The sequence below is a fragment of the Aptenodytes forsteri genome, unplaced genomic scaffold (genome assembly GCF_000699145.1).
Source record: "Aptenodytes forsteri isolate BGI_AS27 unplaced genomic scaffold, ASM69914v1 Scaffold146, whole genome shotgun sequence".
Lineage (NCBI taxonomy): Eukaryota > Metazoa > Chordata > Aves > Sphenisciformes > Spheniscidae > Aptenodytes > Aptenodytes forsteri.
In genome coordinates, this window is record NW_008795128.1 from 3,618,201 (window position 1) to 3,641,517 (window position 23,317).

General features: G+C 37.2%; 1 protein-coding gene across 1 annotated transcript in view; it reads left to right on the top strand.

Moving 5' to 3' along the window:
* The first annotated feature begins 5,286 nt into the window (after positions 1–5,286).
* MYBPC3 (myosin binding protein C, cardiac) overlaps positions 5,287–23,317 on the top strand; it is a 63,591-nt gene continuing 45,560 nt past the window's right edge. Inside the window, 8 exon segments of the mRNA XM_009277588.1 lie at positions 5,287–5,436; positions 14,741–15,007; positions 17,574–17,669; positions 17,938–18,024; positions 18,171–18,319; positions 19,289–19,406; positions 20,813–20,861; positions 22,256–22,300. Of these exon segments, the coding sequence (XP_009275863.1) occupies positions 5,412–5,436; positions 14,741–15,007; positions 17,574–17,669; positions 17,938–18,024; positions 18,171–18,319; positions 19,289–19,406; positions 20,813–20,861; positions 22,256–22,300 (836 nt within the window). The 5' untranslated portion in view covers positions 5,287–5,411.

Below are 23,317 nucleotides of genomic sequence, written 5' to 3' on the forward strand. Positions count from 1 at the left end.
ATACTGCACCCAACTGACACAGTCAAAACTTCTTAAGAGGATAAAATCTAGAAAGTTCTCACTGAACATATGTAGACTGCATTTTTTCTGTAGTCTAGAATATGGAGCAACTCAGGTTCGTTATCATGAAGCTAGTTGAAAGTACATCCCTGAAATGAAAGCAAGTTAACTGTCAAATGTCCAGAAAGATCCCAAATATGGGGTGTAAACTGTAGGGATACAAAATGGTTGTGCAGAGGGAAGCTCAGATAAGCAGGATCAGCATTACCCAGCTCTCTCATAAGCCCTTGTAAACTCAAGTTCTGTCAGTGAGGCCAAGTGCCTTTGCACCGTACACCCCAGAGCTCTGTGTTCCGAAAGCACAAAGGAAACAGTCTGCCTGGTTTCGTGGGTGCAGCACTTCAGTGAATGACTCCTGCTGGACCCATTCTCTGCACTGAGCCAGCTCAGCTATCCCACCATTCACACCAGTAAATCTGCAGCCCCTGGAACCGAGAGTTAATGATACTACCTTGTCCTCAGAAACTGCTGAATCACAGAGGAGGTGATATTTTCGCAAAACAAAACTAAGAAGCAGCGAGACAAATAAACAGAGACAGAGGCAAGAAATCATATGGCATGACAGAAACTAAAAGCAAAAAAAGCTCACAGTAGAAAAGTAATACATAGATTTTCCACCTGGAGAGCTACATTTGGGCAAAGTCATCACCATCTAAAAACATAGCCTTTTAATAGGAAGTTGGAGAGTCTTATTAGGAGTTGCTGCTAACTTTGTCTATAAAAAATATAATCCTCAGGTTTCTGTGCATAAGCATGTTGCAACTATCCAAAATCAGGAAGACACATCACATGGCCTGCCACTGCAGGCCACCTATTACTGTCATTTTTGAACTTTGAACTACATGATGAAAGCCACTGTCTGAGGCGCAGAACAATATGTTCAGACTTGCAAGATAATTCCTCTGACGAGGAAGGACACTCTTTTCCCTCTCATTAACTTTTTTAGCAAAGCCCCAGAGATATTTATTACGTGTTGCTTCACTATGCTTGTACTTCAGTTTCATTTGAATATAGGATGAAACTTCACACACTTTCTAAAAAATTGTCTAGTGTTGCGGTGTACTGGTAAATAGCTATCACAGTCCACTACACATCTATTTTGGGCCAGTGTAGCCATCGCTATCATATATTTCATTTGCATAGCAGTTTTGTTATTAAAAGTGGCTACATAAATAAATAAATATAATGTAGAAAATGCTAGAAAAAGGTTTACCATTACAACAATGCTGCCACCTGGTAACCAGAAGTGTAATAGCAGAGAAAACATTCATTTTGCTCTGCCTTGAACATACAGACACTATTTTAAATAACATTTAAAATCACAAAAGCTGCAAAGTTATAATTCGAATAGGATAATTTCCCTGCATCAGATTAAATCATTCCCGTGGCTCTGTTTCATTGTAGGGAAGAAGTAACTTATACTCTCTCCAGATTAAACTCGATTCTGAATCCTGGAAAGTATCTATGGAGAATAACCAGCTGAGGGACTGACTCACCACAGTACTTAAATTAAATATGCCTGATTTTGAACACACAAGTAGTGAGAATTAAGTGCACGTTTAAAGTTATTCATGTCCTCCAGTAGCTTGCTGAATTAAAACTATACCACTAACTGTTTACAGAAAGAATCAAATCTACAGTGAGAAAGATATGGAATAAATAAAATGAAATCCTGAGAAAAGAGATCCAAAGAAAATAAGATGTCAGGTGTTGTCACAGGTGGAAAATCCATTCATTAAAAGGAAAATGCTACAACCACGTTAAACAAGGAATACATATTTAAACAGAGAAAAAAAAACACATATAAAGTTTGGGAAACACGAAATATATTGGGAAAAGGTTCCCAGGCACTTATGAGAGTCCATAACGCTTCAAGTCTAAAATAGTTTCTAAGTATCTGTGATAAATAAGGAGGAGAGAGTGCAAACCAGAATAAATTTATTTACATGATCCCAGCAAGCATCATTGGGATGAACTCCTGCACGCTGTACTCCCTACATTAATAAAGAAATGCAGAGTATATTGTCTAGCTTTCCTTTCTAATACACAGTGCGAATGCTTCTTCATCTTATGTATTTTTAGTGACCTATTATCCTAGCATATTAGATTTTTCAGATTAGCATAAACTTATTTCAAATTCCCTAGGAAATAACGGCTCATAGACAGTTACTGGGATACTACCCTCAAAAAACACACCTTTAGAATTCAATCTAATCTAATGAATGACTGTATCTCCTTTGAACGGCAACACCGTTTAGATCATCCCATAAATTTCCAGAGAAACATATGAACACAATTATTCTTCAAGCCATGCGATGGCAGGATGAACTCCTCATTTGCCCTGGAGGAAGCAGGACCCTTCCGTCGCTGTCAAAGTGATGGAAGTGACCTCTAACAGACACGTCGTCGTCAGACACATGCCTGACAATTTTACAGACAAATACCTGACAATAAGAAAGCAGCAAATAAAGGAAAATGTTTCCATATGTAACATCAGGTTTAAAAGTGTTTTAATGTTGATTTACACAGCTGTATTTTTTGTCCTAAAAAATTGGAGGTGCTGTGACAAAAGTATAGAAAACAACCAACATTCAGACACTGAATGGCAATTTCTGTTCTCCCAGAACAAGAGGATATTCAAATTAAAAGTTGGAAAATTCAGAATCAATAATAGAATTCCTATTTTTACAATGTGTGTTTCAACAGTGGAATCACCACTACTGGAAAGTATTGAGTCCAAGGAGTTAATGTCACTTTAGAGAGAAATAAGTATTTAGGTGAATCAACAATATTGAGAGTTCCAAGAACTTAGAAGAAATATTTAAGATGTACTTAAGCCAATATCTGTTAGCATTCAGAATGAGTTCTGTGTTAGATATGAAATATCCCATATCTAATTATTCCAAGGTTCTCAGTTCTTGCTTTGAAGCACCTCCTACTGGACACTCACAGAGAACAAATACAGGTTTGGAATATATGATAAATACTACAATGCCTGCATTTTAAAGAGTTTGTATATAACTATATATTTCCTTTAAACCCATACAAATGGGTTTATTTCCACTTACACTATTTTAGTTAATGGTAATAAAGGCCTATGGTGCTAACTGTAAAAAAAACTTCAGAACTGAACAATCTTTTGAATCCAAATCTAATATAACATGTCAGCATACTACGTCTTTTATCAAATCAAGAACCTCAGGACATAGCATACAGGCTTTCGGTAAAAATAATTATTTGCTAATAGGTGAGGGAGAAAGGATGAAGTAGCAGAACTAACTTCTCTAGGCAAAATGATTCCTGAAGAAGATTAGCATATTCTGATGGCAATTACAAGAGGTTCATATTTTAAATACTGCAGAAGTGACTTCTAGTCAGCTAATTTTCTTTGTAAACATTATTTCGAGGACACATACTAGAGAGGCAACTAAGCTGAGAAGAAGCGTGGCTCTGATCACAGTGCACCTCTGGATAATCTGCATAGGTTTTTTTCTTTCTCTGTATCAGTCCGTGGTAGTTCTGCCTCCTGTGGCCTCTGTTGTCTAAGGTTGCAGGGAGACAAATCTCTTCCCAGAAGGGATCTGGATGCTGTTCCAACAGCGTGGTGGGGATCAGCTCTGGAGAGAAGAGGGAGTTAATGGCAGCTCTCTAATAGGGAGAAATATTTAAGAAAGGAATAATGATCTTAACTAGTCGAGTGACAGATTTTTCATACGGTGGGACCCAAGCCCTTTGAAAGAGTTCAAGCCAAAGCAAACAGCTGAGATTTCCTGACTCCCAGTGAAATGCCTCAGGCACAGGATGGTAGGTCAAAAACATATCATGCTAACTTGTGCTCCACTAGAAACAGAAGCAATGGAAAATGTACATAGGTCACATCCTGCCCATCTTCCTCACTCATATGTAAAAAATTCCTTCAGGGGAAGGGGAGGAAGTATTTGGCCCAAAATCAGGAGAGGTAGCAGCAGTCATTCTTGCATGTTCACATTTGTCCTATCAGTCTACCCAGAGAGTCAGATGTGAAAGACAGACAAAAAGTACAGTGATTGATGGGCTGCGTGCACACTCGTCTATTCTGAGCTCCCTGCCAAAAGCAGAAATCCTTTAGATTGAGGTTTTTACAGGCTAATAAAACTCAAAAAACTGAAACCCACATTTTTTTTAAATTCTTTTTTCAATATTAGTGGTAGCTAAAATGTGCTAAATGCTTGGCTTACAGAGTTTCTCTGATAAAGCTCAAAACTCAAAATGAGACAGACAAAAGTGACAGGAAATGGATATACCACCAAGTCAATGAAAGGGATGATTGTCCACCGTTGCTATTTTGACATATTCTAAATCTATGACTAAATAAGAAGCAATGACTGGAGCATGAAATGGCAATACCAGAGTAATTTTCTAATGAGGTTTCCCCCAGATCTTTTCTATATAATTAAGCAAAATTAAAATTTCTAGAGGTATCCAAGGTATTAGAACCTTGGAACTGTTTTTTAAATGGTACTTAAAAGAAAAAAAAAAAAGACTTTCTAGTTTTCAAGAAATGTATGCTTCAGATCAAGTGGGTGGATGGGGAGGGAGGACTGAAACTATTTAAGTAGTGTCATGCTTTCTAGTTGTGACTGCAAACGTCAGTAACGTATAAGTGTCTCTGAAAAAGAAAGTTCTTTCCTGAAGGTTCACATTTAGTCCTACAAACACAGTCTTCAGTAGAAGAGAAAAAAACAGAAACAAGAAAAAAGCTCTCTGAGTGGCTGTTCAGTTCTGACCCAATTATAACAATAACAAAGACTGAAATTGGTAGCAAGAATGCGAGCAGATACATACTTAGATCTCTGAGTGTGTTCAGTTCTGACCCAATTATAACAATAACAAAGACTGAAATTGGTAGCAAGAATGCGAGCAGATACATACTTAGAGTAAGTACAGAACCAGCATACAGGAGATGTAACTATCAGATCTAGTTTGCTGAATGTGCTATAAACATGGCAGTGTAGGAATTCTTAATGCAATACATACGTGAAGCTGGAAAATGTACGGTACACATGTGCAACATCAGACTGTGCTCTGGTTTGTACCAACAGATCAGCGGTAGCCAGTCTTGGGTGGTTTGAGCTCTCTGGCTCCTGGAACTTGGCTATATTTATCCCAGCTGATGTAGCCTGTCAAGTGTGTCCTGCTGTTGATAAGGTGCCGTAGTTGACAACAGTGGGGGATCAAAGGGGAGGAGCAGGATGGGGGCTTCCACCGAGTGTTTCTTTAGGGGGTCTCAAAAGCCCTGCAGTCTCATTCCTGTTTAGTTCGGACCCTACTTTCTAGATACAACTGCGAGCTTCATCAGAAACAAAGTGAAGATGCCAGAGCCTGTAAAGAAAACAGGTAAGGATCATAACTGACAGACAAAACCTAAGAACAGCTTGACAGAGAAAAATGTGAGTAGCTTTTGTATGCTAGAGAAATGAGATGTCTCAGTGGAAACAAAAAATAGAGAGGAAAAAGAGACGGTATTTTATGAGGTTATAAATATAAGAGATGTTGAGTGATCTTGCAGAGAAATCAGTAACTAGTTTGGCAACTCAGCCACAGAATTTTCTCAAGAGACTTTGGATGAGGAAAGAATAGAGGTGAAACGTGTTTCATTCTCAGATTCTTTTCATTTCTCATTTCCTTTCCCAGTCACCTTTAGGACTCTGAAAAAAGCTTGTAGTCTCTCTCTTGGGCAATTAGGCAGTATAAAGTTCTCCTGGCTTTGTTTTGTTTTTTTCTCTGATCCTTTTGAGGAAGTGTAAGTGGCAAACTTTGATGGTATTTGTTGTTAGTGAAATCTCTGTGAAAATGAAAGCAAATGGCACCTGGTTCAGAGCTTACTCTTTCTCGTTCTTCCAACCAGTGACAGTGGAGCACTAGGAAAAAAAAAGACATTGTACTGCAAAGAATATATGCGTATTTCTTTTCATTCACCCTTCTCCATCCTTTCCTCTTGAGCCAGAAGATAACTAGCCATTTTCAGAAAGCCAAGGTCACAGAGCCCAGTGCAAGTCCTGCCCCACTAGAAAAACATCAGGAAAATATTTCAGATTTAGGAAAGTTCTAATTTAAAATTGAGAAATAAGGAATCACTCAGAGGCTGCCCACATAGGAAAGAAGGGGAGGCCTAGGATGGGGTGTAAGGTGCAATGAATCTATTTGTCTGAGAAGGAGGAAGAGAGCCTGGGAAGCAGAGGTAGGGAGAGTTTAGCTTCAGGACACCTGTGTGTGGGTAGACGAAGGTGCCTCAGGAGCACTTTGTGTCTGCAATGAAGTTTGGAAAAAAAGTTGCCAAAAGCTGAAGTTATGATTGTTTGAAAAGTGTGCACAGATCCAATACACAGGGCCCGAGAAAATAGTACTAAATCTGGGATTCTTCACTTTTAGAGCTCTCACTTCACTGACACCGGTGTATACCCAGAATCACTACTACCTGAATGTACAGTACAAGGTGCATGCTTTTTTAATAACATGCAGTTTCCAGAATTAGTCAACAATAGCTGTTGATACTTATTAATATAGGCTTTTGTGCTTTGCAAAGGACTGAACAGCCATCAGTCTCCTGTTAGGTTGGTCAATGGGAAAATCTCTTGTGGTCACAACAAAAGAAGATGAACTTGTTAAGAAGAACTTTCATTTTGGCCAAAATATTTGGAGTCAGCCACTGCCAGAGGCAGAGCACAAATCCAGCCCGTATCTCCCATTAAGAACTGCAAAGCACTAAAGCATGATTAACTCCAACAAGATTCTTTTTGTTCCCTCTATATGATAACTTTAAAGCAGCAGTGGTGTCACCAATCCTTCAATTTTATCACAACTATAACATCATTTGATGTTCTTAAAGCTGCAAATTTCTGAAATCAGATGGAAGTAGAATCATATATAAAAAAGAAGTATATACCAGACCTTGTAATTGTAGAGAAAACCTTGAAAATATAAGCTGTAAAGGTTCAGCAATCACCCCAAAAATAAGACATTCATAATAATATTCTATTATTAAAGTCACATGATTTTTGAGATTTATTGAAATGTCTAATGCTTGTGATTGACAATGCTGGCAAAAAGAAATATGACAGAGTAGGCAAAATTTGACAGTGTGATCACCTAGGTATTGTGACTTTTGATTTCTAATGGTTTAACTGTCTCTAAATTAACATTTTCAGTCTCTATGGATGAGAGGCAACTGCTCTGTTTGTGAAGATGCCCACCTTTGCTAGCTAATGGTGAAGAGAAATTCTATTCCAGCTTATTTCTCCATGAAATCTAACAGGTGCCTAACATCACTAGTCCTACACAATTCTTATGAACAAACCAGGCCAAACACTGTAATTATCGCAGCAGGGGGAGGAAAAGCTCTTACTACCCACTCTGACTGAGACAGAACCAGTCACATGCCCCATAACTTCTAGAGGGGATCTTCTCATTCTCCCAAGAGACATTAATCCCTTTGGTTTTCTATTTCATATTGTTTATATAGTTCAAGCCATTTCAAGATGGGATAATGTTGAGCATAATCTCAGGAGAGCTGAATAATCATCTAGCAATTCACACTTGGACAAATCACGATTCCTGTCTTTCACATACCATATAGTTACAATATTGAAGAACCCTAAGAGATCTTTAGTCTATATTACTGAAATTTGGGCATCTGGTGCATAGGTAAAGGAAAATGCTTCATGCCAGAGAATGATCAGAGACATTCTGCCTATATCTGCTGTTTTAAAAAACCCTTTTAACATGTTAAAAAAACAAAACAAAACAAAAAAAACCAACCAAACAAACAAAAAACAAACCACAAAACCTAAAAGAGCGAAGTAGATTTTCCAACAGACATTCTTTTACTTTAAACTGACCAACTAAAATACTTCAGGATAAGTACTGCCCTATTTATTTACACAATACCAAAAGAACTGTTGTAGCTTTCCAGAAAATCTGTACACTCCCCAAAAGCAACAGGATTTAGACGACCTGTAGCAATTTAGTGTCAGAGCAAACAATCAACCATTGAAAAGCATCACATTTTGCAGTGTTCTGTTGCAGAAACTTTATGTTCTTCTCCCTTTGATTTAAACATAGTACTGCCCTATTTATTTACACAATACCAAAAGAACTGTTGTAGCTTTCCAGAAAATCTGTACACTCCCCAAAAGCAACAGGATTTAGACGACCTGTAGCAATTTAGTGTCAGAGCAAACAATCAACCATTGAAAAGCATCACATTTTGCAGTGTTCTGTTGCAGAAACTTTATGTTCTTCTCCCTTTGATTTAAACATTTCATAGTTAATCTCTGTTCAAAGGCTCACTTTTGGAAGGTTTTGATAGCTTTTTTTGTTGTGAAAATTCAGAAAGATTAAAAAAACCCAACCATTTCCCTAACAATATTTTGTGACATTAAGAGGAAACAGCTGACCTGTTAAACACCAAATTTAGTAGATAAATGGGACATAATGGGAAATGTGTGCATTACTATATCGGGAAAAGGAGAAGCCTGGTATTACTGACCTTCTCTGAAAATCAGTCAATTTTTATTGACTGTATTTTATACATGGAGTAGTCTAGATTTTGCAGTTCAGATTAGGAAATTTTATCAAGGGTTTATAAATAACCTGGCTTGTAAATACACAGAGGCTTTTGGCATTAAAATAATAATCAATGTTGCATAATGAACAGTGGACTGTAGAATTTTAGTTTGAATATAAGCTCATCGTTTTACCTTTGCAAACACCTAGCACAGTAAAGTACTGCTCCACGATAATGAAATTCTGTGCACTACAGTAATACAAAAATAAATAATAATATAATAACAATTCATATAGATATAATTTCTTCTTTTATAAGTTAAAATACAAAGCAAGCTGAACATTATTATCCCCATTTTACAGAAAGTATGATGGAGGCATAGAGAGAGAGGTGACTCTGCTTAGTGAAACTATTCCTCGCCTGTTGCTCATGTTACAGGAATTTACAATCTCAGCTGCTGAAGTAGTCAAGGAATGATAAGATTGAGTAGTTCAATAGCTTTTGGATCATGGAATGATTAAGCTTGTAATTGCAAGAAGCCACTTAGGTCCTGACTGAGGAATGCGCAGCATCTTTATATAGTTCCTCAGCAAGGAATTTACAAGGTCCGTTACTGAAGTCTGCTTATCCACAGTTTGGCTTTTAACTCAATGGAAGAGCAAATGGTACAAAAGGAAAGCTAGATGCCAAGTGTAAGTACTAAAGCAAAGATAAATTTTCAACATGAAACCTTAACAAATTAAGGAATTCCAAAAGCTAGTATTACTTTTGTAATATTAATTCAATACATTGGCCAGATACATATTTTAATACCAAATACACAGAATGTGCAGTAAGATAACTCAGCTTTATGGAAGAAAACCTGTGATTCTGTTTTTTCTAATTACACTCATCACAGATTTCTGCTGGAGTTTGTAGCACGTACATTCAAACAGATACATTAGATTCTCCTAAAACATTTATACCTTTAACAGTTTATATTTCAGAAAGGCAGAAATATAATTTGAAAGCCTTATCTAACACACATTCTTCTTAAGTGCTTATCTCCCTCTCCTCCATGTACGTATCACAAATAATGAATGAAGAAGAGCTGAAGTCAGAGCCGCCACTCTGAAAAGCAGGATGAAATAATAATTAAAAAAACCCCAAGAGGATGGCTCTCCTTTATCACTCTATCTAGCTAAAATCACTCTTGTGGAATCCACACTTCTTCCTCACTTTCATCACATACTTCACACATACTTTGAAATTCAGTGATTTTAGGAAAAGGTTTTCACCCAATGCTTGTGATTCTTAACAAGCCAAATTATTTAGAGAAAATGGCTAGGAATTGAAATTATTCCAGTTATTTAAATATTATTTTAATATATGTCTCATCTCCATTTTTTCTGACAATAATCAAATAGGAATGTTTCTTCTACCTCCTAACTTTTATTCTTATTAGGGATACAACGGTACTTAGTAGCTACTTACTAACAACTTGATGCTGTACAAAGACAACAGAAAAACAGTCTCTGCCTCAAAATACTTACAAAATAAAAGCCCAGTAAATAGATAGACAGTTCAACAAGAGAGCAAAGGAAACATTGATTAGTACAATAGATAGCGACCTGGGTAGTAGCTTAGCCATTTTCTAGGCTTTTACATAGAAGAGTATGAAAAAGTTTTGAAGCAGAATAGTAAACTAGGTTGATGGTGGGTGTTAGAAGGAGATTGCTTCAAAGCAGGTCAGAAAGTAAGGGAGAAAGCATGAAGGTGCTAGTATGAAGATTTAATAAATGGCAGCAGTAGGAAGGCAGAACACTAGTTTTCTTATTTTATTTGGGTGAAAAGTGAAGAAAATTGCTTTTGGAACTTAAATTATGTCATTCTGGTTTAATTTGGCCAAAAGCAAATGTATTTCATATTTCTTCAGCCTCCTGATTGAAAGACTTATTAATAAATTATTATCAAAATGCAATCTGATCATGGCCCTCCAAATAGAGCTTTTTATTACTAATTAAGGAAGCTGTAACTCATGTAATATACATAACTGTATGGCTGATGTGTACATCTTCAGGTGTTACAAGACTTTTAAAGGATGGGTGCTGCATGCCAGTTTCGGTAGCAGCAGCATTAGCCACCGAAAAGTTTTCTGCAAGACTATTGCAGACCACACACAGCCTGCTTCCTCTTCTGCCTGGGGTAGGAATTTGCTGGTTTACATTATTCAGAAGTTATATGAAGTTCTTTGCATTATGGAAGCTAGAAGTGATTAGGAAGATCTGGGACATGAGATGTGAAGTGCTGAAAAATGGGTTAGTACGAAGTGGCTCTAGCCTCATTTTCTTTCATTAGCTCCACATCCCTCTTCTCTCCCCATGTTAACTCCCCGCAGCAATTCCAATTCCATCCCCCCAAAACACACACACACACACACACAGAGCACCTATCGCTCTCCTTCCCTTCAATAATTCCTGTCATCATCAGCACTGGTAAACTCATGTGCGTCTCTGCCCTCTCTCAAGAATTGCTGTAGTATGTTAGTACTAATGTCATCTTTCTCTCCCTTTGTGCAGGGTGGGTTAGAATTTACTGGGAAGCAGAGAGTTAACTAAGTGGGCGGCAGAGGACATGGGCTACTTGGTCATCAGGTGCCCCAGCCCAATGGCTCCTAAGTGCATGTTCGACTGCAGTCTGGATAAACACGTGATAGTGCCTGAGATCTGTCAGTGCCTGACAGGCACAAGAGCTGTAGGACATTCCACAACATCACATGAGAGGTGTCACAGTTGTTGGGTTTTCCACAGCCTGATGGTGGTGGTCGTATCCAAGAGTGTTTTGAGCATGGGATGGATATATGGAACTCAGAGGGGTGTATCTGGGTAGAAGCCAAATGTTGAAGTGAGGGAGTGCCAAATGGGGAATGTGTTTCTGATAAAAGCGGGCAAAAGTGAGGCTCTCAGGACAGACAAGAAGTTTTGAATGGTGGTGTTTAGGAACATTCCTAATGAGGAAATAGCTGGATTAGATTGGTATAACTGCATGAGAAAAAAAAATCTGCTGGTGAACTTGGATTTATGTGTTACTTAAAGTAGCAGGCACAACAAAGGAGACAGGGAACAGCTGATCTCTCGCTTCTCTTTCTTCTGTTAAGCAGCTCATTTTTCCCCCAGAAGGAAAAATGACAGCATTCTCTTCACATGCTTGTTCAGCAACCTCTCTTCTGCAACAAAGTAATTTCCTGTAAAATCTCCAGCCCTGCATCGCTACTTTTCCTTTGCAAATACGAACACTGAAAGATGAAAGGGAGTACAGATGAATACAGAGAGACACTATTTTGGACACTGTCACCCACTGACTCTGAATCTCAAGTGCAGGAAAATGACTCTTAGAGTCTCCTTTACCTGTGAAAAAGTGGGTTCTCAAAAACTGTTCCTGCAGGCCTTTATTCTCATGGGAGATTTTGGGCTTTTCCAATTTTATGCTTTAGTGGAAGTATTCACAATCATTTTAAGTTGGAACCAAAATGAGTCTTTTGGCAGGAAAGGGAGAGAGAGGAAAAAAAAAGGACAAGGAGACTTACTTGTAAACTTCTACATATGTATTTAGATTTCCCGAAAGTCAGAAATATTATGTGGTGGTGAAGATTTCTCACTGTGCATGTAGCTCTGGCCAACAATCTGTTTCTGTTGAGTCATCTAAAATAAATGTAAGAAACCTAATCATTTTGCAGGGTGTGCAGCAGATCAGAGAGTTACTTCCAAGTATGCATGTCTTGAAACCCTGCCACTTGTAGGCTGGAACCTTTACAGGCCACATTGCTGTTAAGTAATTAATATATTTATAGATTCTTTTGTGCTTAAATAGAATAGTGATTATGATAGCACTCAGAGACAAAAAAGATGCCTCTTAGCTGCTTTATCTCTAGCGTCACAGGGAGAGGAGCCAGATAGTAGGTATTTCAGGAGTGGGTTCCAGAACTGACCTGGCTCCCCACTGTGCGGTAGCCTGGCCACCTTTACATGTCTTTTGAATTCTGTATATCAAACCTGCTGTCTACAATAACTCATCTGCAATTATTCACGATACACTGCATCAAAGCATACCCTGCTGTGTTATCTACTGAAGTGCAATGCTGTATCAAAAGATGTGCAACTGATAACAGGCTTTTGAGTATTACGCTATAGCATAGAGCCCTATATTCTACACGGTCCTATATTCCGTTTAAGAACAATTACACCACTGACAGGCCTGTGGTTAGAAAAAACACAAATAAAAGCATGCGGGGACATTCCACTCCCAGAGGAAATTTCACACACTTATATCTTAACATGGAAGAAAAGCATGCAGAAGAATATAACTGGAGCTCAGTCAAGGCTACTATAGGCTCAGTGCAAACCAAAATGTTTTTTTCATCAAATATATAAAATGTGGAGATAAAAAAGAAAAAAGAAAGAGAAAAAATGTAATTTAGGTTTTTATATAACAAAGAGAGGCAAAATACAATACATACTAAATTCTAAAAGTATTTGTAATTGATACTTTCATTGATGTTTAAGCAGCTTTGAATGCTTTGCAAAACAATGCAAGAAACATGAACTGTATTATGACTAAAGTCCAAAGGCCATCAGATGAAATCTTTGCAGATGTAACTCTACTGAGGTCAATTAATTTATGCAGTCTGAGTTCATGCTACAGGAATAGAGATTTTGTGCAATGAACAGATGGTATTATTACTAATATACCATTTATACTAACTAAAGCACCTGTTTGAACATGAGTATAAACTATTTTTTTAAAATATTTCTATGCCACGTTCCCTTCATTTTTGTAAAGCAGAATCAAAAGTTTAAAGCTAATTATAACTGCTGTTGTGGTCTTTGGAAGAGTTCTTGTTGCTGCCCAAGTAGAAGAGCCATAGACAATTTGCCACAGAGGTGACAGATATAAGTAAATGTGATGGAATTACTAATATTTTATAAAAGCGTGGTTATGCAGGGGTAAGTCAATAAAAAGATGACATAATGATGCACAAAAACCATTCAATGTATGAATCAGAATGTTAATTACTGGTATTTTTATACATGAACATAGCTCATGGCAATTAGCAAAAAGATAACAGATTTCGTTAAGACCAAAACATGAGCATAAAATGAAAAAATTGATTCAAAATAAAGTTGAAGAAATCTAAATAAATAAATCAGGGTAAAGAAATTAGTAAAATAAGTTACCTTATAAAATTGAATCTTGAGAAAGATTAGGATACTCATGGACCAAAATCACGATACATTGCTTGCTTTCCAAATTCCTATCTATTGTGCTACTTTGGTTACATATGAACCAAAACAGATCATTTGGTTTATGCTTGTTCACCCCATATATTAATAATTTAATTAATACTCATTATAAGCATTATAAGTGCTTCTGGACACATAGAGGAAATATTTTGATCCACCTTGTAATTAATTAGAAAACTAGTTGCTGTAGAGTGCTATGTAGGCAAGTACTTTAATTTTTAATGCTGAACTAAACATTTGAATGCAAACAACAATTGATATTATTTTAGCTGGGATAAAATTACAAGGGCCATCATAGGAACGTGCATCCCTTTCCACTAAAGCCCTGATCAGTCAAAACAGAAGGACTAAACATGAACCACTAATTCATTGTGGTATATTAGCACACAAACTGCAATTTTGTTGCAGGAACAGATCCTGAACCTGTTTAACAACTGTATTATGCAACTGTTAGGACAGAATTAATATTTCTAAATGAAACTGCATAGCAAATTAACGTAGAGAGCTTGATATGTAAGAATACATATCATACCATCTTGTCATAGCTCAAAACATTCACTTATGAAAAATCAGAGCTCATTATGGGGGAAAGAAAGGAAGATGGACAGTGAGATGAGTTTGCTATCCATTCCATTTTATTTCATGACAATATGGAGAAGATATGACATCTCAGTCAGAGACAAAATTTGATAAATGCAGACAATTCCACGACTTCTCTGTGGAAAGTGTTGTAATTTATATCTTGCATGGGCAAATGGGAGAGAAAGGAGACAGCTGTTGCAGCCACAACAGCTGACTACACCAGATATGCCGCAACTGCAAAACAGATTTTAGTGAGCCCTCTCTCTTTTTTTAGTTTCTGCATTTACCAAGAAGCCGAAGACGACAGAGGTGACAGCCGGAAGCACAGCTGTGTTTGAAGCAGAGACAGAAAAAGCCAGCATCAAGGTGAAGTGGCAGAGAGCTGGCACAGAAATTACTGAAAGTGAGAAATATGTCATCAAGGCAGAAGGAAACAAGCATTCACTGACAATCAATAATGTAGGAAAAGAAGATGATGTGACATATGCTGTAATAGCTGGAAGTTCCAAGGTCAAATTTGAACTCAAGGTCAAGGAACCAGGTACAGCGTTTCCTAAGCAATGCTAATTTCATCAGTATTTCCAGGCCCACATGCAAACTTCATGAATGAGGTCCACGGAAATCAGCCTAACTTAACACTAAAATTTCTCTACCAGCAATATATCTGTTTTGCCCAGTTATTTGAAGCTACTCATTAATATTAAGCTGAGGAATACATTTTCTGTGGCTAAGACACACATTTCCAGTTGTCAGAAGTCCACACAGTGGAGATCACAGAGGAAATCTCAATGTACATGTTTAGAATTCTCTGTCAAGCTTTTCAACTTAACTAGTGAAAAGCAAAGCAAAGCTAGACTAACCTAACCTGACCTAAACTAAGATGCCTGCATCTTAGGCCTGTTTTGTTTTTTTTTTTTTAATTATTTTATTTAAATACAAAAATGTAACAATTGACAAAAAATTTACAAGTTATGCTGTAATATTTTTAGGAGCTCATACGTTCCTAAAAACTGTCTCAAAATCACCTGCTAATAAAAACACATATTTCAAGAGGGACTTGAATACGAAGAGTAACCTTTGTATTATTTGTATATCACCTATCGTTACTACCTCTGTATGCATTAAAGGATCAGTTAGATGGGAAATTTAAAAACTTCCCCAGGCTTTTCCTGGGAAAATCTATAAAGAACCAAATTCTCTGAAATTTTTGCATGAAAAATGTCTGAAGATGCTGAGGATAGATGAAATCACTCGTTTTTTGAAAGATTTTGACCTTCCCAATCCCTTTTTTCCCCTCCCAAATGGTCCCCATTTACCACTTCTGGTATTTTAATTTTCCCTTTTTATTTTGGTGAAAAGCCTTAAACTCAGATTGTCTATATCACCTCCTCTCCTTTGCCATCGCTGTTTATTCTAGCAACATGATGGTAGTGAGATCTTCTGCTCAGTTGAAAAGGTACTGGTGAATATTTAACAGGAGACAAGACATACTGTTCCAGATGAAAAGACAGTGCATGACAGGTTATGAGGAAGGGGAAATCCTAGTATGGATTAGGACAATTTAACAGCTGTCAGAGCATATAAAAGTATGATCCTGCTGACTATCTCATCCTGAAAGTAATTATACTAGTTATATCTTCCTCATTGTCTTTCAGGTTAGTTGCAGGTAGAGCCTGCTACAGGCAGACAGCCTACAAATAACAGAGTTACTGAATTTGGAAGTGTAATCATTACCTAAAAGCAATACACCTCTGACAAGCACACATTGGTGATGGAGGAATCAGGATGCCAAAGGAGAGATAATTTTCCTGTATACATTATATATTGATGCCTCAAAATAAGCCTTTTCTAAACAGCTACACATCCAAGTTACGGGAGCATCTATGCTACATTAGTTAGAATAAAGTTTAGTTCTTTCCAGTAAAAATTGAGTTGCAATTTATTTGGACAAGATCCAATGGGATACCTTCCAACAATAAAAGTGGTAGAATTTGATACTTAAGTATTAAAATAATACCAATTTAAAAGGACACTGTTTTCTTTCAAGACACAAATACAGTTTAGGGTAAAAGGCATAAATTTTCTGAGAGCGGAGTTGACTCATGTTCATATGTTCACAGATACTGTCTTGTTTTTCAGACCTTACTAAGATTAGATTGTTAAAGAGTAACTGGATTACCCATTATTATCTTCACAAACAATAACAATTTCAGCTCTTCATTATCAAAAAAATTGAACCCTAACCTGCCCAGACACAGCCACCTCCCTTTGTGACAGAGGAGCCACTCACATTAGTCATCACGTGACACAACAAGGACAGAAATCTCTGGTGGAAAAGACATTGCAGATAGCTGGGAAACTGCACATGGGACTTGTGTGAGAGGTAGACGAGGCCCTTTGGAAGTGGCTCCGCTACCTATGGAAAAAAAATAAAATCCTTCTGCAACTGATCTGTTTCAAGAAATTCTACCTCCCTCCATCTGCCCCAGTTGCTCACTCCTACTCCCTTTTCATACATTTCTATCTTCTCCATTGTGCCACATGCATTTGCCTGAATTCGTCTGTGAGGTCATGGTTTATTGAGAGGCCATAAACTTCCATGAGCCAGGGGAAGAAATGATGACGGATTTTTAAAATACTTTCTCCATATTGATTACTAGCAGTGTCTAGAGCTTTTCCCAAGCTGCACACAGCAATAGCATTTGGAACATTACATTCCAACAGCAGAGTTAAACAAAATCTCATGAATAAGCAAATTGTTTACAAAAATAATAATTGCGTCATTTTTCATTACCGTTTCTATTTAGACCACTGAAGTTAACATCAAATAATAGTGTTATTCATCAGCTGACAAGTTTCCACACATCAAGACTATAGAATTTAAAAACCCAGGCATCAGTTCTTTCCAAGCTCAGCAAAAGAGCAAGCCTCATCATCCAGCGTCAGTAGGCCCCTTCTCCTTCCGGCACATCCTCTAAGTTCTAGAAAACCACAGCTAATTTCTCTGCATTTCCTAACATATATTAAAAGCTGTTCTCTTGCAAAATTTCTTCAGAAAGGAAGTAGAAACATGACTTTCTTTAATCTTGGCTTACATTCATTTCCAGAAAAGAGTGAGACAGTCATTCCTGCTGAAGCTGCTCCAGCCCCAGCTGCCTCAGAGTCGCCTGCTCCACCAGTAGAAAGCAGCCAAAACACAGAAGGTAACAGAGAACTAACACTGTTATCAAGTCTGGTTCATTAACAGAAGGGAAGAACAGAAACAGGGAATCCTTAAAGTCAGTGAGGTAGAGACAGTAGCCGAAAGCAGACCACCACCAGTGATGAATGACAGAAAATAAAGAATGAAGAATCTCAGAGACAGAAGAAACATATTGCGATATTTTGAAATTACTTAACAAATTCACTATATAGGCTGTAACAGAAGCTAATGCAGAAAGTTCTAACTAGTAATTCTGATGTTTATTTCAGTTGCATCTTCTGGGACTCAACCAGAAGAGCCTCTGGACCCTATTGGGCTCTTTGTGACACGACCCCAGGACGGAGAAGTTACTGTTGGTGAGTACAAAATGTGAGTCAAGTGATGTTTGTGAACTGTACCTGTTGCTTGACTATTTAGCTCTCCATGTACAGGACGACAGCAGTGATATAACAGATAAATTAAACATTATTCATAATCTTATTTGAACCTACTTCCTTACAAGGTGGAAACATCACGTTCACTGCCAAAGTGGCAGGTGAGAGCCTGCTGAAGAAGCCATCAGTGAAGTGGTTCAAAGGAAAGTGGATGGACCTGGGAAGCAAAGTGGGGAAACATCTCCAGCTACATGACAATTATGATCGAAATAAAAAGGTACAATTGCCAGAGTAAGGTTCTCAGTCTCCTAGATACTAATCTTTAATCTGGGGAAAATAGAAGCTAATATAGGAACATTTTGATATTAAGGTACCCAAAGCTACACACAATGCTATACTTATGCATAGAAGTCTATGTTTTGACCATGCAGACAAGAGACCAGCACTACATACAGACTCTTGCATACCTTATCTATGATGAAATGAGAAAATGTCTGGAGGACGAGGGGAGCAGTTTTGCACTATCTACTGCAGCATTCCCTCCATCTTCCTCTCAAGTAATAGATACTCATTATATTTAAGAGAAAACAATAAATCAGACAGATATTTAAGTATGGTCTATCTTGGTTTTAATAGATCAAGCATTCAGCTATTAGTGTTGGAATTTATTGTTCTCCTGCATTGTCTAGACTACTTTAAATAGCTGAGTAAGATAATTTTTACCACAAATGCGTTCAAAGATACACAAACAGGAATACAAGAGAGTCTGTACCATGACTTCTCATCCTGTGTGGTATACGAAACACTACTACCCTCTCCTGGATGGAACAGAACGGACTTGCTCACATTAGCCACTCCTTTTGCTGAATCTTTACATGTACTGCATACGTTCTGGGTAGAGGCTGTATTTGTTTAATGAAAGCTCTATTCCTGTTTCCAATGTACATGCAATTAGTGTACACGACGACTGCACACACCAGTGCACCAGCACAGAGTGCTAATATAACATTGTATCCTCTGAAAGACCTGTACTAATACTCTTTAGCTGTTCCTACAGAATTGGGGGGGTATATGTAATTTTTATAACAGTAATGAGTTACGTGCTCAGGAAGTTCTTAATTCTAAAAGAACACAGCGGCATATTTCATCCCTTGTCTATTTCTCTCCATGCCTTAATGCATTCTCTCTCTCTATTTCACCATTTCATTGTCTAACTTAGGAATTGTATCATTGGTGTCTGTTCTAGGTGTACACCTTTGAAATGGAAATCATAGAAGCAAACATGACTTTTGCAGGAGGGTACAGATGTGAGGTGTCTACCAAGGACAAGTTTGATAGTTCTAATTTCAGCCTGACAGTCAATGGTAAGATGAATTCCTGCCACCTTGTTTCTTCCTTTTATTGTTTTGTGTTTTTGGTTTTTTTTCCTTCCTGTATGCCCGCCAACAATTCTTTCTGGTACACAGTGGCTACTAGACAAGCATAGATCTGAAGCGTAGACCTGAAGAGCTACAGGAACACTTACAGAGGCCCACAGATGAGGATTGGGATGGGTTGGCAGAAATATATTAGAAGTAACACTTGGATGTCACTCAAGTCAGAACTGTGATGCTCTTAAAGAAAGCATACAGAAAGATGCAAATCAGCCCAACTTTTCTCTGGCTTTATTCTGATTTCAGCTCCGTTCTCTCATGATATTTAAATCCACTAGAATAAAAGAGAGGTCCATTCTTACTTTGGCAAAAGCTCAGTAATAAAAATGGATACTTGAAAAGAAAAAAATGGGGGGAAATGGAAAGGTTTAGACACGTGACACTACCATCAATTCCTTTCTTCCTGATAAATTCAAGTCATGCAGAAGCACCTTGTGATATAAAATTGCTTTAAGATTAGATGACCCATTTTACATGGTGCCACACTCACAACTGCTATACTGAAAAGCTTATCAGCAATTGAAAAGGAAGTACATTTTAACATCGATTTCCCCCTAGTGTGGAAGAGTTTAAGTAAAACAGTATAAGCAGGGACCACCTGAAAGAGTCGAACATTTGGACCATTTCCTGTTTTAGTGGTTCTGCTGAAGGGACTGCAACATTAATTTGCGTCCAGCAACCAATGAGCAAAGACAAAAGCTTATTGAAGTTACTCAATCAGCAGTGTTCATTTTTGAAGTTTCACTAGTTGGCTGTAGGACTCACAAGACTTAGGAGCTGTGACCGAGAACAGTTTTTCTCCCAGTAGTAGCAGTACACCTATTCATACCAACAGAAGCTTAGAGCAGAGTAATAAAGCTCTCTCAGTGCAACATCCTTGATGTAGTTTCTGTACATCTCTACATATTTCCAGGAATTTACCTTTGCTTTCAGAGGATGGATTACAATTTATTAGCAGTAATAATATCCAGCTGATATCCAGTGGTTTTCTCATTAGGGTTTAAATACCCTGTGAAGCCAGTATTGAAAGTAAAATTTACCAGGAGGAGAATTGACAAACAAGAGATAAGACGGTTGGTTCATCATGCTGCAGGTTATTATGAAGCATGAGACAGAATTAAGTTATATACGGAACACCGGATGGTGAGATCTAATTAGTGAAGGCTACATGTTTAAATATGATGCTTCAATCTTTCAATATGTAATTGATCACAATTTACAATATAAGAACTTTAGAAAAAAGAAGTCTGGAAAGGAAAAGCTTTAGAAATAGCACTGTATTTTTGCATTATTTTGACTTGCTCTCCCATTTTTGTTCATCACTTTTGTCACATCAGAAGCACCAATAACTGGAGACTTGGATATTCGCACTGCCTTCCGACGCACGTGAGTTTGTACAGTAGAAACTTATGTAGATCAGATTATACTTCCATGCAGAATTCATTACTTTCCTAGACAAAACTAACTAAAAGCAAAGCTGTTGTACAAACAAGCACAAAGATAGGGATGTCTACTAAGAAAATATTTCTATTAAGAAAATATTTCTACTATTAAAATACTATACAACTCCTAGAAATCATCTAAGAGAGTTTAGACTTTGTACTAGCATAACAATCATGCTTGTCTTCAATTATGCAATTGATAATGTGTATAATTCTACCAAGAACTTCAGCACTTTTTTCCCAGACCTGTAAAGAGCACTTGAGTGGTAGACCAGTAGAGAAGGAAAAGATTCTGTGTAGTGCCTAGTCTTGATTTGGTCTGGCTTGAGGAACTACGTGTAGCTTAATACAAACATTTGCTAAGCAAAGAAGTGGAGTTTGATGTGAGCTCTGTAAGCAGCATATCACTGATAACATTAATACAAGCATTTTGATGGTATTTGTTTTCATGTTCTATAATTATATTAATTGAGTGAAGACAATGATTCTGTGCCTGTGTAAAAACTCAGATATATGTAGGTCTTAGATATTAAAGACTGCAAGGTATTGCACTGGTGTTGAAAAGCCTATCCTCCCCACATCTATAATACTGTCTGAATTGATATATGACTTAATGGAATAATGTTCCCTTCTATTAGTAAAATTTGCAAAATTGGTTGTTTTTTTTTTTTTTTTTTTTTTAGTTGTGTTTTTTTTTTTTTTATTTAGACATTAACAGCATGTTTTTTCACTGTTCTTCTCCCTTTGTGTAATTCAGTTTCTGTTTTAGTTTTTATATACTTTTGCAAAGTTACTAGACAAAGAATATTCCAACAGACATCTATTTCTCTAACATAGGACACAAATCATCTGTGGCAACTCCTTGACTTTTTCCCTATAAATGCTATTTTTATATGATTTTTTTTTTTTTAAACAGACATCTTTCTCTAACATAGGACACAAATCATCTGTGGCAACTCCTTGACTTTTTCCCTATAAATGCTATTTTTATATGATTTTTTTTTTTTTAACATTCTATCACAAAGAACTAGAAAAGGCTTGCAGAATTTATCTACAGTCAAATCCATCTATAGGTAGCTGACCAGCTTCGCTGTGATGCCTATTAAATAGAGGACACTCAGTGCATAGCTGCATTGTGTTATTTCACTGCAGTGAAATTAGGCTTCAAGAGTTTCTCTTCTTGCTAGCACAATTAAAAGAATTTAGAATCAGTTCAGAGTGAGTGCAGTGTGCGCAGCTTCAGGCTGTTCAGATTTTCAGTTTCTTCTGTAAGAATGGAGCCAAATTTTGAACTGAACTGTTTAAATCTGAAGCTTTGTCTTTGATACCCTCACTCAGGAGCCTGGCAGGAGGGGGGAGACGGATGACTTCAGCCTTTCTCAGGTAGCCACTGTCTGTGTAAGCAGACAAATTCAAGTCTAACAATGAACTGTCTCTCTGCTTAGGAAAAGAAAAAAAAAGAAAAAAAACCCCACAGAACTAGCTGCAGCTTAAATTCCAAATAAATCATCATTTATAGTGTGTAGTATTTACATGAGATGAATACATACAAGTAAGAGGTAATGTAAGATGAGTATAAATAATGAAAAGAGTAGTTTGATAGTTCAGTGAGAGGCAGATTCATCTACAGAAAAAGCGTGTGTTTGGCAAGTGGCATCTTCTCACCATTGTTAGAAGATAAAAAGCAACTTAAAATTATATGCATCTCTGCCCCCTCTGTTTTACACGTTTTCCTCTCTACTGAGCACATCCTGACTAAAATTGCCACTGCTCACAGAAATGTCCCAACACGCACGTATGTGAAAATCTGTTGTTTCCTGGCACACTCTTTATCCTAGCATCATTAGATTTCCCACCCTATCACTTTTGGTCCCAATGTCTTCTACCATAATGAAAATAGGAACTCTGAGATTAGACTTAACTCTATGCATGTTAAGGCAATTATTAGGGTCTTATTCTTCAGAAAAGCTAAACATTGATTGCTGGGCTTTACTGGAAATCCAATTTAACTACCACCTGGGAAGCAATAAGTTGACTAATTATCCTCCCAGCTGTAGATTCTGATTTCCTGAATATTTGATCACAAGAAGCCCTTTTCATATTTGGGATTATACTAGCTATTTTTATGTACATTTTATGCCTGCTAACATTGAAAATCTTCTGAAAGTAGGGAACAAATTGGCCAAAAATACACTTTTCTGTTTGAGCATTATACCCAGAAAATTATCCTTTCCAGTACTGTACTGTCTTGAAAGTAATCACAGAAGTAAAAACAGCACTTTCCTAATAAAAAGATCTCTTCTCACAACATACTCAAAATTACACTGATTCAAAATTGTTACTTATTCTCACCAACCTTGCATTATCAAGCAGCACAAGAAGTTGGGCACTCATTTCTCT